General features: G+C 31.4%; 1 protein-coding gene across 2 annotated transcripts; it reads left to right on the top strand.

Moving 5' to 3' along the window:
- The first annotated feature begins 7153 nt into the window (after positions 1 to 7153).
- LOC129883057 (protein argonaute 10-like) lies at positions 7154 to 15550 on the top strand. 2 transcript variants are annotated; one of them, XM_055957605.1, is made up of 22 exons: positions 7171 to 7357; positions 8346 to 8954; positions 9444 to 9640; positions 10270 to 10419; positions 10502 to 10635; positions 10764 to 10873; positions 11004 to 11110; positions 11188 to 11326; positions 11416 to 11532; positions 11736 to 11843; positions 11935 to 12006; positions 12383 to 12505; positions 12618 to 12777; positions 12868 to 12989; positions 13076 to 13213; positions 13306 to 13448; positions 13546 to 13608; positions 13926 to 13989; positions 14077 to 14212; positions 14296 to 14369; positions 14657 to 14783; positions 15061 to 15550. In XM_055957605.1, the coding sequence occupies exons 2-22, from the start codon at positions 8490 to 8492 to the stop codon at positions 15240 to 15242; spliced, it is 2931 nt and encodes a 976-aa protein (XP_055813580.1). In that variant the 5' UTR covers positions 7171 to 7357; positions 8346 to 8489; the 3' UTR covers positions 15243 to 15550. The 2 variants fall into 2 exon arrangements, 1 of the variants encoding a protein (XP_055813580.1); XR_008765870.1 differs by lacking the exons at positions 14296 to 14369; positions 14657 to 14783; positions 15061 to 15550 and having other exon boundaries at positions 7154 to 7357; positions 13546 to 13685; positions 14077 to 14147.
- The last annotated feature ends 60 nt before the right edge of the window (positions 15551 to 15610 follow it).

The raw sequence follows: 15610 nt of genomic DNA, 5'->3' as shown, positions 1-15610 counted from the left end.
AATGTCATCATTACTATTGAATTTTTTACATTTACAGTTGGATCTTTGCTGCTTTCTTGCTTGTCTCTGACAAATCAAATGAATAGCCATGCTCTATGGTAAACACAAATAGTGGTTCAAACTAAATTATTTCTATACAACAGAAAAAAAAAGAGATATAAAAGGTACTTTACTTTTTTTTTTTATCGTTCCTACCTGACACCGTTTTATTTGATATGAATTTTATTTTGAAAAAGATTTGTTTTAATATTAAATTTAAATATTTGTTTAACTATGAATAACTTTATCAAAATAAAAGATAATTTTAAAATTAAGTTATTTTTAATTTTAAAAATATAATTTTTTTTAAATAAACTAAAAAGTCAATTGTGATAGAGAAGATTAGTATACTCAATATATGAGCAAGAATCATACATTTATAGCCAAGAGGAAGTTGGAAACTTCATTGGTTGGGTTGTGCGGTTCATGTGTGGTCCGTACATGCTCAAGTGCAGTTCAAACATCTATCACACTCCCAAAGGAATGCACTAAAGAGATCAACTCTTCAATGTGTGTTACATGTGCAGTTTACACTTGAGAAATCAAAGTCGCAGTCGAATCGAACTAGCGATGACGGTGCGAAGCGTGTCTTTCTTGAAATGTTTCAAATAAGTATTTGAAAGTTCTTTTTCCCACCAAATACTTCCCAAAAAGTGGAGTAACTTTTACTTTTCCTCCATTTTGCATTCGTTTCCAACACTAAAATCCAACAATTTTTAAAAAAATCTAAGTAAACCTATGATAAAAGTGAAATGAAAGGAAATTTTAGAGCAGCAACATGAATTGCGGTATGATCAAGAGGTTATGAGTTTAATTGGTAAAAACAATATTTTACTAAAATGCAAAATGAGATTATATTGTGTTACTAAACCAAATATTGTTCAGATTTTTTTCCACTGTCTATATATCGCATTGTCTTTTTTTGAATGTAAAGAGTAATTGTTGTTGGATTTCAGGTTTGAATTTCTCTGACTATGAAATTGTTTTGTTAGGGAATACTTTATTCTCCATTATAAAACTTTTTGATGCAAATTTAAATTTAATATAATTCCTAATATGAATACCTACCATCATAATAAAAAACTAAAAAAAGAATAAAAAGAGTCATTTAAACGAGAGCCAGTGGATTTAGGCAACATAAAAAGGTACTCTGGTCTCCCATAATCCACAATTTTACTGAATCACTTATTTTGTCACATTCAAAAAACAATTTGAATACAAAAACATGAATTCAAAGAGTAATTTTATTTTTGGGGGGTGAAATTTTGATTTACTTAAAACTAGAACTTCTGATTATGTTGAAGAGAAGTAGTATTGTATTTAAGATGGAAAAAAAACAAAAAAATGAAATCCTATGTAAACCTAAAGAAGTACCAAAAAAACACACAACATTGCAAGCAGTTGTCCCAACAGGAAAAAAAATAAATGGGCAACAACAATATAGTCATAAGCAATTGGTACAGACATGTATTTATAGTAGAATGATAAATATTTTTTCATCTTTAATCAGATGTTTCAAATTCAAATTTTCTCTAAGTACGAAGTTACCATTGTTAGAGAGCATTTTATCCCAATATAGAATTTTTCAGCATAAATTCAAATATAATCAAATTTCAATGCAGTTACTAAAACACAAATAAAAAATTTTAAAAAAATAAATTGGTATTGACACCTCACAATCATCCAAAGAATTTGATGAGTAGGGGAGATTAATTTTCCCTTCTCATTTTGTTGCCTATATAAAATAGGACCCATTGTAGTTCCCCAGGTCTTGGATGTCATCATATGTGTTACAAAAAAATATACACTAGCTTACTTGATTCTGTCTCCAACACACACATAGACCACTTATTCTCACTCTAAAAAGTCCATAGATACCATCATGTATACAACAAATCAACTAAGGTCCATTATTTCATGGTGAAAGAATGATTGAGATTTTTTCATACTTATAAAAAAAAATTGTATTTGAACTTTTAAAAATAGAAAAGATTATGTTGAATATGTCGTTTTTAAAAATACATTATGTAAAATTCAATTTCAATCGAATTCTAATATAATCTTATGTTTCTAACAATATATGTTGATTATGGACCCATACTTCTGTTCCCACTAGCCATCATCATCCCAATCAAGAACACTCCTTAATACTTATTAGATCCATTGTGAATCATACTCTAATTAATTAATTAATTAATTATTTAATTCCTAATGTCATAATGGTGATGATTTATACAGAAAATTAAATACAAGAATTAAACAATAATAAAAATGTAGTTACGGGACAGTACAAAATATGTTTTATTTAAATTAAACAAACGTGGAAAAAAATTATTGTATTTTTAATTTTGACAATCTAAAAAGACTTTGGAACAAAAACTTTTGAGAAGGACGAATATGTCATTTTGTAATCTGGAATTGTTATTCATGTAAAGTGTTCTACAAAAATAATAATTATTAAGCAATTCCGAGATTATTGATCTAGAATCCTCGATAGTAAAGATTCTATCAAACGTGAAATACTCCTACATTTTGTCTCAAAATTACAATACTTACTATTATTTTCTTGATAGGAATATCTTAGTATCTAGCTGGATTTTCACATTATTGGTGAACATTTGATTCTTCGTATTGTCATTCCTCGCTTATTTCCCCTTCCCTTTCCCCCGATGTATAATTAATTGATTTTCAAAATGACTCTTTCATTTCTTATAAATAAAAGATATTCATATCTAATGTTTACACTAATTTTTAATCATGATAGTTTACTTGGCCATTTTTTTTGAGAAGTCAAAAATATTATTTATTTATTTTTTAAAAAATGAATTAAAATATTTGATCAAGTTTTTAGTGAAAAATAAATACTTTTAGGTAGTAAATAAAAGTTATATTTCAAAAGTTAAAGAAATATTTTTCCCTAAAGAACTTTTGAAACTTTGATCAAATACAAATTATTGCTCATTAATAAAAGTGTTTGTTAAATTGATTAACCAAATATAAATTATTATGTATTTTTAATAAAATATTTTTTTTAAAAGTAAGTAGATTTTGAAAGTCTTATCAATAAACAACATTTCTGCTAATTGTATTTTGTATCTTATGTTGTTGTTAAATTTTTTTTATTTATTTTTTGTATTCTAATGAGTAAAGTGTAGATTTTAATTCATTTTGTAGGTCTATATATTCAAAAAGTGGAAAAGACAAGAAAAAAATAAGGTCCACATCCGAAAGAGATTGAACCGACCGTTACAGCTTACCGAAGCTTTGCTGCTTGAGGTACATAAGAGTTTTTGGACATTATATAAGAGTCCTAAGGTGCACTTTCGCCATTTGATTTCATATCATGATTTTATAGTTAATGTTATCTAATTATCAATGTAGGTGGACTTGCTCAATTGTGTCGTAGGACCCTAAATATGAAGAAATGGAGGTTGAGAATTACTGTACAAGATTTTCTAGTTCATCTATCAATGTTGTTATTATTACTCTTTTCTTGTTTATTGTTCGATTTTAGTGTTACATGTTTTTCTTACTTAGTAATCGTACATTTTGTTGTTTCATTCTTTTCTTTTAGTGTTACTTGTTGTTTACCTATCGTATATTTTGTTGTTGCTATTTGATTTTTTAAAATGTTATTAGCAGACTTCTTCGCTATTGTATTTGTTTTATTTGCTTGATTTTGTGGATAAACACTTACTTGAGCCACAGATATATTGAAAACAACATCTTTACCTTCACAAGATAGAAATAAGGCTGCACATATACCACTATCCTCAGACTCCGTATTATTGTTATTGATGCTGCTCAATTGGTAAGAATACATAAAAATGAGATTTTACAAAATATTATTTTTTCATAATTATGAGAGAAGTACAGTTTGATTTCAAATCTTTATTTGCAAATCTTATGATGAAATACAATTTCAACTTTAAATTAATCTTCACCTAAATCATTAATTTGAAAATACGATTTCAAATTTATGTCCAAATGCCTAAGAAAGAACATGAAGAAAGAAGACTATGCAAATATGTACACTGATTTTATCTATTGATTATTCAATGCTTGAAATTCAGTGGTGTGTCGTAGACCTTTATCATATCATCATACCTTTTGTGGTATAGTTTTTCTATTAAATTATTTAGTCTTTGAAATGTGTTGATCTGATTAATTTACATTAATACTAAATAGGCCTTATGAAACTCTAATTTTATTTAATTATTTGATGTTCAAAATTCAGTAAACTACTATTTAAATTTGTGTGGTATATAGAAAATCTATTAGGAGAGGATTTTAGACTTCTTTATTGGAAGAGATTTTATTCCTCGAGTTCGAAATTAAAATTTTTAATTAAAGGTGAACACATTTTTATCATTTTATTATATATCTTGTGATAGATTTTTTTTTTTAGTTTTTGAAATTTAATAAATATCATTTTAACAAATTAGGATAACATTAGTTATTTTTTTTACTATACAGCTTTCTTAATAAAAATATTTCGATGGTTAAGAATATATAAAGGATAGTTTAGTAAAATAACCTCTTTTAATTAATGCTTCTGATTCTTTCTCTTGAAGGATATGCGGTGTGTATACTTTGATAAATAACAAAAAAATATCTGATCGATTTTTCTGAGACTTCAATTTCGATATTTAGTATGTAGAAAAATTATAAGATATGGAATTTATGAAAAGAAAACATTAACAAAATTTGAATATCGTACCAAAATACTTAATTACATATACTATTCATATATATACATATAACATAGATAATAATTTTTTTAGTTTAAATTAAATTAATAAAATACATGAAGTTATAAAATCCTTCATACTAAAAGATTCTTACATTCACTAATAAAAACTATAAACTAAATACTTAATCACAAATAATTATATACTCAAATATGTGTGTTGTTTTCAATCAAACACTACGACTTTTCATTTATTTCCGGTTTGAGAGAGTTCCCATTATCGTCAAAAGTCATAATTCATCATGTTATATATGTAAATCAAATTTGAATATAAATTGTGTGACCAATTTACTATACCGCATAAATTAAAATCAAACTTAAAATCAAATTATATTAACTTCAATATGATAGAACATTTTTAAAAAATCCCTTTTGAGCGAATATGCAATTGCAAGGGCGGAGGTGTCTAGAACTTATTTTTCTTAAGATCGAAATTATCAATTCGACATTTTCAAAATTAAATCATGACAATTTCTCGATGTGCCAAAATCTTAAAAGACGAGGACAAAGCTCTGTGCTACGAGTTCGGCAATCATCATTAAACTTTGACTTAAAACATGTATTTATTCTAAGAGATTCATTTAGGGGTCATTTGACATGATGCATTAGAAAAAAATAGTATATGCATTAATTTTGTGTACTATTAATATCTTATCGGTCGTTTGGTAATCGATTAGAATTATTCAAGTATTCGTAATGTAGGAATTAGTTATGGATGAATTTATGTATTATTTATGCAAATATTAGTTATGTAGGGATTAATTATTCATTTAGAGGCCATTTGGTAGCTTGATAAGAAACAAGTTATCCATTTATTAATTTTTGTATAACTTATATGATATTTGATAGGTATAGAAAATAAATTATTCATGCATAGAATTAATACGACGTTTGATTGACATTTTAGAAACCCGCATAACTATTACATGTATAAGTTGTGATGAAGTCTATGTATTATTTTATGTAGGTTAGAAGATGGAATAACTAATGTATATATATAACTAATACATGTATAACTAATTTCTGCATAACTAATACATGCATAAATAATACATAGATTAACTCATAAAGAATTCGTACATTACTAATAACTGCAAAATTCTAACTAGCTACCAAACAACTCCTTATTAGTTATACATATATTAGTTATTCCATTTTCTATCCCACATAAATTAATACATAGACTACCTTATAACTTATACATGTATTAATTATGCGGGTGCCTAATTTTATACATGAATAAATTATTTTTTATTTACCTATCAAACATCGTACAAGTTATATCAAAATTAATACATAAATAACTTATTTCTTATTCGTCTACCAAACAATCCCTAATGAACACTCTATTTGATATTATGTTATGTATAGCTAATAGATGACAAATCACATTATTAACAATGCAAAAAAAATTAATGCATGAATTAACATTGTTAAGGACACAATTGTCTCTCAAAACCTTTTTCAAATCCTTTCTACCGTACTTGTGGAGGATAGTTTTATAAACAAATAATATTATTTTTTAGAAATTATACAATACATGTTATTTTTAGTACAACAAATATGAGAAATAATTACACCATAATTAATATTATCATTATTAATGTTAGCATTACTAATACTTCTTATTCAACACTATTATTATACACTATATCAAACAATCCTTATAAGGTGCCTTTCTATCTAGAATTTATAAGTTCAAAATATTTAAAATGGACAAGATAAATATTTCTTTCTTTAATTTCGTAACTGTTTCCCCTAGTTTTATAAATATGAAACTAATTAAGAACTATGTTTTTTAGTAGTCTGTTTGACCTATTTTGAAAAATATATTTTTTTAAATATGTTTTTTTAAAAGTATTTTTGATTTAAAAAATTAATTTATGTTTAATCAATAAACTTTTAAAAAAACACTTATGAGCAATAAATAGTATTTGATCAAATTTTTAAAAATCCTTTTCTACTGGTGCTACTTCACAAAAACATTTATTTTCTCCCAAATCTTCACCCATCAACTTTTTTTTTATTTTTTAATAAATAATTTTAACCTCTCAAAAACTTAACCAAACAGACTATTAATTCATAATAAACTCAAATCACTTGTAGAAATTAAAGAAAGACTGATCAGGGGGCACTAAGGAGGATGGACACAGAAAAAGTGTGGCTAGAAACAGCAGCACTATAATGTGTTTGTGAAAAAAGCAAAAGTGTGTTTTGAGAGAAGAAGAGAAAGGGTGTGTAGAAGCAGATCCCTAACAAATGCTTTTACATGTGATAAAGAAAAACACCTTAATTTGCATGCCTACATGTAAAAAAAATAAATTAAAAGATTCACCATCATCGTCATTATTATTTTTCTTTCTCTCTCTCTCTATATATGTTTGAAAACTTCATAATAATCCCATCTTTTCCATCTCCTCAGTCCTCACTCTCTCTCTTTCTTTCTTTTTAGTCTTTGTTCCCATTATTACTAAAACCCTCCTGTTGCTGTAATATTCTTGGAATCAAGCAAGCTAAGCTACACACATCTTTTCAAAAGACTTGGTCTTTCATGGTTTCATTCATTTGGTGATTGATTCTTCTATAAACCCTTTAAAGATTTCATTTTTTTTTCCAGAAAAAATAAAAATTTCTTCTGTTCTGTTGATTGTAAGTCTTGGGAGGTGTAAATGAAATTTGGGGTTTCTAAGATTATTCCTTTTTCTTGTTTTTGAGTAATATTATTTTTTTATTATACACTTACTTGGTTGCTTTTTGATTGTTTCAAGGTGTTTTTATTCTCTTCTTGAGCAGTCATATATGGTTTTTCACATTTACTAATGCTTGTACATTATCATATAAGCCTTTCTTTGTCTCATTTTCTTTGGATGTATTATTCATTCTTCCTTCTCTCTGGGTTTTCTAGTACAAAGTTTTTGGCTTTGCTCAAGGGAATGCTTCTTTCTTCTGCCTATTCCACAAATTGGTAAAAAAAAAACATTATTTTTTTACCTTGATTCATGGATATTGGGTTTCCAACAGAAACATCTTAAGAGGGTTTTGGCTTCTGAGGAAATTTTTTATTTGTCTTTGACTGGGTGTTTTTTTTCTTCTTACATAACTGGTGTTCATGCAGAAGGAGAAATAGTGTTAAAAAGTTTTTTAGTACTCCTGTATGCTTGTTTTTCTGTGTATGCATTTATATTAAGGTAGTTAGATATCTATTCATTCTATATCTTTTGCAGTTTATCATCATTTTACTACTATTTTTTTTCTTTGATAGTCTAGTCTGCAGTGACAAGACCTGTGACAATTTACAATTGCAAAATTCCATTATTTTGATCTAAAAGGTGTAATCTTTTTTAATGTCTAGCTGCTATTGTGTAATGTTTTTGGTTTTATATGTTGAAGGAAATGTGAAAATGTTTGGATTAAATGGTGGTGTCTGTATTATTCAAAATCAAGAAAATTTCCATTATGTGTGTGAAAGTTCAAAGCTTTTTTTATCACTTAGCTTCCTGCCAAATATCATCATCTTGCTGACATGTGTTACTCTTTCTGTTTTTGGTATTTTCAGTACAATAATCTTCAAATCTTGAGGCCATTTTGAGTTTAGAGAACTATATTGGACTGTGCCATCTAGAGAAGGACATTATTACTTCTGAACAGTTTTCTTGTGCTTATCAAGAAAAGCAAAAAAAAATAAAAAAATAGCATCATCATGCCTATAAGGCAGATGAAGGAAAGTTCAGAACAACACATTGTGATCAAACCCCATTTGCAGAACACCATGAATCCAGTTCAGAAAACCCCCAAGACTCCTCAAAATGGCAAACGGCCCCAAGAACCCCCAAACAACAAAATCCATAACCAGATTTCACCCCCTTCACGAAACAGAGGAAGAAGAAGGGGAAGAGGAGGCAGAAAGTCAGATCAAGGTGAGACATTTATGAGGCCTAGTTCAAGGCCTTGTACAGCAGCAAGCAAGCCAGTTATAGCAGCTTGTGTTGAAGCAACAAATGTGTCAGGAGTTGAGAATAATGGAAGCAGCTCAGGGTTTCCTTCTTCAAGTAAGTCTCTGTGTTTTGCCCCAAGACCAGGTTATGGCCAACTAGGGACAAAATGCATTGTAAAAGCAAACCATTTTTTGGCTGATTTACCAGACAAAGAGTTGAACCAGTATGATGTAAGTTGCTAGTCCTTTTATTTCAATTTGTTTGTCTGGTTTAGTTTAAGAAAGTAGAAAAAACTATTTAATGTTGTGATCTTAAACTAAAGATATGCAAAAAAGGATCAAAATGTTGTTTAATCTTTAATACCATGTCACGTGGAAAGTTAGAATTGAAGATTGTTTTTGAATTGGACTAAAGAAGGAAAGTAAGACAAACGAACGGAGTAAGTATTTTCTGTTTTGATGTATTTTATACATTTTTAAATAGGGTTTCTTTGAGCATCTTTCAAGAACTAAAGTAAATTTGGTGTATTGCTTTTTGGGGCCCTTAATCTGACATCCCCTTTGAATTTTTTTACCCTTCTTATTTTACTTGTTTTTACTTTGCTTTTGCCCTTAGCATTAATGACTCTGAATTTTGGTCAGAACTGTTGTGATAATTCTCTTTGTATTTTTTTGTATGTATTCCCCTTTAGAAAACCAACTTTTTGCTGTTGCTTGCAGGTTACTGTAATCCCTGAAGTGTCATCAAGAACTGTAAACAGAGCTATCATGGCAGAACTGGTGAAACTGTACCTAGGGATGAGATTACCAGCTTATGATGGCAGGAAGAGTCTTTACACTGCTGGTGAACTTCCTTTTAAGTGGAAGGAGTTTACCATTAAGCTTGTTGATGAAGATGATGTGATCAATGGTCCAAAGTAAGACTTTATTGCTTTTGTCCTCATTCACTTTGGATTGTTTCGTAGTTCAATTAAGAATTTACCACTAGATAGCTTTAAATGTAGAAAATCTTTTCACTCCTAAGCTTCTGAAGTCTTGCCAAAATATTAAAACACAAATAAATAAGATGTCATTATCTCAATTACTTTTTTAATCTGGTTCAGTCTAGATTAATTAGCTATCTTTTGGCCATAGATTTAGTTGAAACTTGAAAAAAGAAGTTTTTGAAGTTGTGTTGAAAAATAGTTTTTAGAACTGAAGTTGCTTTTGGACATGCATTTTACTTGGAAAATTTTTGAAGTTTTGTGAATGGAAGTGAAATTTTGAAGATAAAATTTTCAAAAAAACTAACCAATTTTCATGAAAAAACAATGTTGTACAATATTTCTTGAAAATTTACTCCCGAAATTTAATGGCCAAACGGGAGTTAGAAAGATGTTCCTTGTTTTCTTGTGGAATCAATCAATAAAATATGCCTTAATCCTGAAGTAGTTGAGGTCAGGCTACGCAGATTATCTAAAACAGATTCATCTCTGGTTAGGCCTATTTCATTCCAATACTAAATAATTGTATTTGTTCTCTCTTGTGAATTGTAAAATATTTTTAGGAGAGAAAGGGAATATAAAGTGGTGATTAAGTTTGTTGCAAGAGCGAATCTACATCATCTGAGCGAATTTCTTGCTGGTAAGCGCGCTGATGGTCCAAAAGAAGCTCTTCAAATTCTGGACATTGTTTTGAGAGAGCTGTCGATCAAGAGGTAGATACTCCTTCAGTATTTGGACCTGCATTTGGTTTCTGTTAGGTTGATTTTTTGTCTGATAATGCACATTTCTGTATAGATATTGTCCCGTTGGAAGATCTTTCTTTTCACCTGATATCCGGAAGCCTCAGCCTCTTGGTGATGGTTTAGAAGCGTGGTGTGGATTCTACCAGAGCATTAGACCGACCCAAATGGGCTTGTCGCTTAACATTGGTGATTTATTGTCAATATTCAGATTAAATACGATATGATTGTTGTGAAATTTCCAAAAAGTTCTATGATTGTCGTTCATGTAGTTGATCATTCCTAACTGTATTAAATCTTTGGATTCCGAATAACAGATATGGCTTCAGCTGCATTTATTGAAGCTCTACCAGTGATAGAGTTTGTAGCCCAGCTTCTTGGAAAAGATGTGTCGTCAAGACCCTTATCTGACTCTGATCGTGTAAAGGTAAGAAATCTAACTGGACTTGAGTGATTCCCTTGTTGAGTTAATGCTGTTAAGCTTGCTGCATTGCCTTATGCTTTGGCCCCTTTACTCTTAGATTAACCTTTTTGTTTTGCCTACAAATGCCATCTAGATTAAGAAGGCTCTTAGAGGAGTGAAAGTAGAAGTGACACACAGGGGCAATGTCCGGAGAAAGTATCGCGTTTCAGGACTAACATCTCAGCCCACAAGAGAACTAGTGTATTCTTTTTTCCTTATGCCTTTGTATTTGCTACTTTTAACCTTATAATACATTAGCTCATTTTTACTTTGCTCAGATTTCCTGTTGATGACAATTTAACCATGAAGTCAGTAGTTGAATACTTTCAAGAAATGTATGGTTTTACTATAAAGAATACACATCTTCCATGCCTTCAAGTAGGGAACCAGAAGAAAGCCAACTATTTACCAATGGAGGTGAGAATATTACTTGAAATGTGGTATAGCTTGAAGCCTTCAGGTCTCTTTCCAACAGTCCTGAACAATTCTATGTTATCCTTTTCTAGGCGTGTAAAATTGTTGAGGGACAACGATACACCAAGAGGTTGAGTGAGAAGCAAATTACTTCTCTTTTGAAGGTTACATGCCAAAGACCACGAGATCGTGAGAACTCAATTTTGCAGGTATGCTGTTAGATTTGTACCTTTAATGCTTTCTTTCAGAATTTTAATATGTTTAGCTTGTCAATGATACCTCTACTGTTCGAACTAGTCAAAACCAGCTAATTGGATTTTCAAATGTTACAGACCCTTTATGTTTAGAGTCTCCTTGTTTTTGTTATGCCAATATGCTTCAGAACGGTACTTTACTGTCTTTTAAAATATAGACTGTTCAACACAATGATTATAATGAGGACCCATATGCAAAGGAGTTTGGAATCAAAATCAGTGAAAAGCAAGCATCGGTGGAAGCCCGCGTGCTGCCTGCTCCTTGGGTAAAAACACTACACACGAGCTTTTATTCTTCAGTCTTATTTAACCTGAATGCTTTATCCTTCAACATCTACTTCTCTCATTTCTCCACAGCTAAAATATCATGAGACGGGGAAGGAGAAGGATTGTCTACCTCAAGTTGGACAGTGGAATATGATGAACAAGGTCCTTTTTCCGCTTGTTTCTTAGTTCCCTTTCTACTCGTTTTCTTTCTTTTAGTTGTTACAACTTACAACTAGAGAATCATCAGTTTACTTACTACTTCTATGTTACACCATTCATGCATTAACATCATGAGTGCATTTTTTGTTTTGCATGGTGGCAAAAAAGAAAAAGATCCAATATCTCATTCTTTGTATATTAAATCATACTCAACTTTGTCTTTCTTATTCTTCCTAGTATCGTAACAATGTTCTTCTCTGTGGTTTCTCAGTTACTATGCATTGTCTATTTTTGCTTTGCATTTTGCTAATACCTGAGCTTGATGTATTGTCTATTGTTGCTTTGCATTTTGTTAATACCTGAGCTTGATTGTGCACAGAAAATGATAAATGGGATGACCGTTAGCCGTTGGGCATGTATCAACTTTTCACGAAGTGTCCAAGAGAGTGTTGCTCGTGGCTTCTGTAACGAACTGGCTCAGATGTGTCAAGTATCTGGAATGGTAGTTGTTTTGAAAACTCTTTCTCTTTGTTACTTGTCCATTTCTCTTTCAGTTCATTTTTGTTTGTAGACTCAAAGTGATTGACCTTTGCTCCTGTGGTTTTTGCTGACAGGAGTTCAATCCGGAACCAATAATTCCAGTATACATGGCCAGGCCAGATCAAGTAGAGAAAGCCTTGAAGCATGTTTATCATTCATGTGTAAACAAGCTAAAAGGAAAAGAACTTGAGCTTTTATTGGTCATTCTACCAGATAACAATGGGTCCCTCTATGGTATGGTGAAATAAATTTCATCTGTTGAATTGTTGATATACCTTTGAAGATTGTCACCTTCTTAAAATTTCTTACACCCTCATCTTGTAGGTGACATAAAGCGGATATGTGAGACTGATCTTGGTTTAATAACTCAATGCTGTCTGACAAAGCATGTATTCAAGATCAGCAAACAATACTTGGCAAATGTCTCCTTGAAGATCAACGTCAAGGTGCATCCAAATTAGCTTTTAACATGCATTATGTCCTTTTATTTCTAAATGTGCGTTCTTACATAAACTTTGTGCTGTGGTAGCAGATGGGTGGTCGAAATACCGTCCTATTGGATGCTATTAGCTGTAGAATACCGTTAGTAAGTGATATACCTACCATCATATTTGGAGCAGATGTGACTCACCCAGAAAATGGAGAAGACTCTAGCCCTTCAATTGCTGCTGTAAGTTCCTTATTTGAGTCCATGCTCCTTAATCTCCTCTTTTCCGATACTTTGGGTGTAGGAGGAACCTCAAATTCCTATTCTGGATGCAGGTAGTAGCTTCTCAAGATTGGCCTGAGGTGACAAAATATGCTGGTCTTGTTTGTGCTCAAGCTCATAGACAAGAGCTTATACAAGATTTATACAAGACATGGCATGATCCTGCACGTGGAACAGTTAGTGGTGGCATGATAAGGTAATCCTTCTATGAGTTCTATTTCTTAATTTCCAATGTATTTGTTGTCGTTTGATGAAAGATAGTTTACGCTGGTTGTACTTTATCTATTTTGCAGGGATCTCCTAATATCCTTCAGAAAGGCCACAGGCCAAAAGCCACAAAGGATAATCTTTTATCGGCAAGTCCCTCACTCTAAATGGTTAATGTACTGGAAGTTGCACATGTTATATCTGCTGTGGCCTTTCACTAGCTACGGTTTGTTTCTATAAATCTTTAAGTAGTGACTTGTACCAATAAGCCCACCTATTTATGGTAACTTCATGATACCAATTTTTATAGATGACCCTACACAGAGACTAGCATAAACATTTCCTTTGTCGGTTCCCATCTATTGACACTAGGACATTCTCTCTGGTTCTGTAATTGATGACTTCTTTCGTTTATTCTTGTGATTTGCTTAATTTCCCCGGTCTTATTAGAGTATCTTGTGCGCAGGGATGGAGTGAGTGAAGGACAATTTTACCAAGTACTGCTTTTCGAGTTGGATGCAATCAGGAAGGTTGGTGCTATTCCTGTCAATGGCTCTTCCTCTGGTTTCTACTTCACCATATATGATTTTAGTCTGATGAAAAGTTTTTTGGTGCAGGCTTGTGCATCATTAGAGCCAAATTACCAACCGCCAGTGACATTTATCGTGGTACAGAAACGGCATCACACCCGACTATTTGCTAATAATCACAAGGACAGGAGCAGCATTGATAGGAGTGGAAACATATTGCCTGGTAAACCATCCTTAGTCTTAGACACACTTCAGAGATATGGTCATGTATCATGAATGCTGAGTACCATCTTTTGCTTCTTTCAGGTACTGTGGTTGACACAAAAATCTGTCATCCAACAGAATTCGACTTCTATCTTTGTAGCCACGCTGGCATTCAGGTATATAACGGAAACAATCATTTTCCTTGACTAAAATAAAATGAACAGAATATGCAGTGCTTGTTGCTTTCAGATTGAAATTGGCAAGAGGGAAAACTGATACCAAAAGGAAAATTTTCTGTAGGAATCCTTATCTACAAATGCTAAAAGCATGAACTTTTGTTATCTAATCCTATGTGTTAAATAGAGGCAAGCCTGTATATATTGATACGTGGACGCACTTAAATTTGTTCTATCACAAATTAGGTGTTGCACAATATTATTGATGCACTACTACATCTTGGCAGGGTACAAGTCGGCCTGCACATTACCATGTTCTGTGGGATGAGAACAATTTCACAGCAGACGGAATCCAGTCGTTGACTAACAATCTTTGCTATACATATGCAAGGTGCACGCGTTCTGTCTCTGTGGGTAAGTGTGAAAAATGTAAATAAAAAGTGGGGCTATAGTACTAAGAAAATATAAAGGTCATGAAAAGGATGATTTCTTGCCTGTCTACGTTACACCCCTTGAGGTGTGACCCTTCCGTTGACCCTGCTAACGCAGGATGCTTTGGGCACTGGGCTGCCCTGCTTTTGACTATTGTCCCTGCCATATTACCTGCTTAATTAATTTGCTTATGCATAATATCATTGTATGTTTCAACGTTTATAAACTTAGATGAGCTAAAAAGATTGGTTCTTTGCAGTTCCTCCAGCATATTATGCACATTTAGCTGCATTTCGAGCCAGATTCTACATGGAACCAGACATGCCGGAAAATGGTTCAGGCAGCCCTCATCAAGGTGGCAGCAAGGCTATACGAGAGATGGGTGTTAGACCATTACCCGCACTAAAAGAAAATGTGAAGAGAGTAATGTTTTATTGTTAGAAAGAAGCAATTAACAAGGAGGAGATCAAATGTAACAAATAGTAGGTTAAGAGAGGGGAGTAGTAGCTACTAGCTAGTAGATATTTTTCAGACCACATGGATCTTTGTTTGTATATGTATGTTCATCATGTCATCATCCTTAGGTTAATTTTCATGTTAGTTTTAATGATGTAAAGCGGCTTTATTTTCAATTAATGGTAATTAGTTAGCATTGTAGCCAGATTAATCCCCAATGTTTAATCAAGTCCAAGTAGCAATAACTCTTTCCTAATCCTAAATAATAGTGGTATACTGTTTTTGTTTAATTTTTTTTATGGAGTATTATTTCTCTGTTAAATCAAAGTCAAAGTTAGAGCTTGCTTGGATTG

This window comes from Solanum dulcamara, chromosome 3 (genome assembly GCF_947179165.1).
Source record: "Solanum dulcamara chromosome 3, daSolDulc1.2, whole genome shotgun sequence".
Lineage (NCBI taxonomy): Eukaryota > Viridiplantae > Streptophyta > Magnoliopsida > Solanales > Solanaceae > Solanum > Solanum dulcamara.
This window is presented reverse-complemented; position numbering and strand designations above follow the sequence as displayed.

Excerpts from the sequence above, each read along its gene's own strand:
- LOC129883057 (XM_055957605.1), top strand. The coding sequence starts at position 8,490 with ATGCCTATAAGGCAGATGAAGGAAAGTTCAGAACAACACATTGTGATC. Across the intron at positions 10,874-11,003 it reads CTGACTCTGATCGTGTAAAG|ATTAAGAAGGCTCTTAGAGG; the intron begins GTAAGAAATCTA and ends AATGCCATCTAG. Across the intron at positions 11,533-11,735 it reads GTGAGAACTCAATTTTGCAG|ACTGTTCAACACAATGATTA; the intron begins GTATGCTGTTAG and ends TTTAAAATATAG.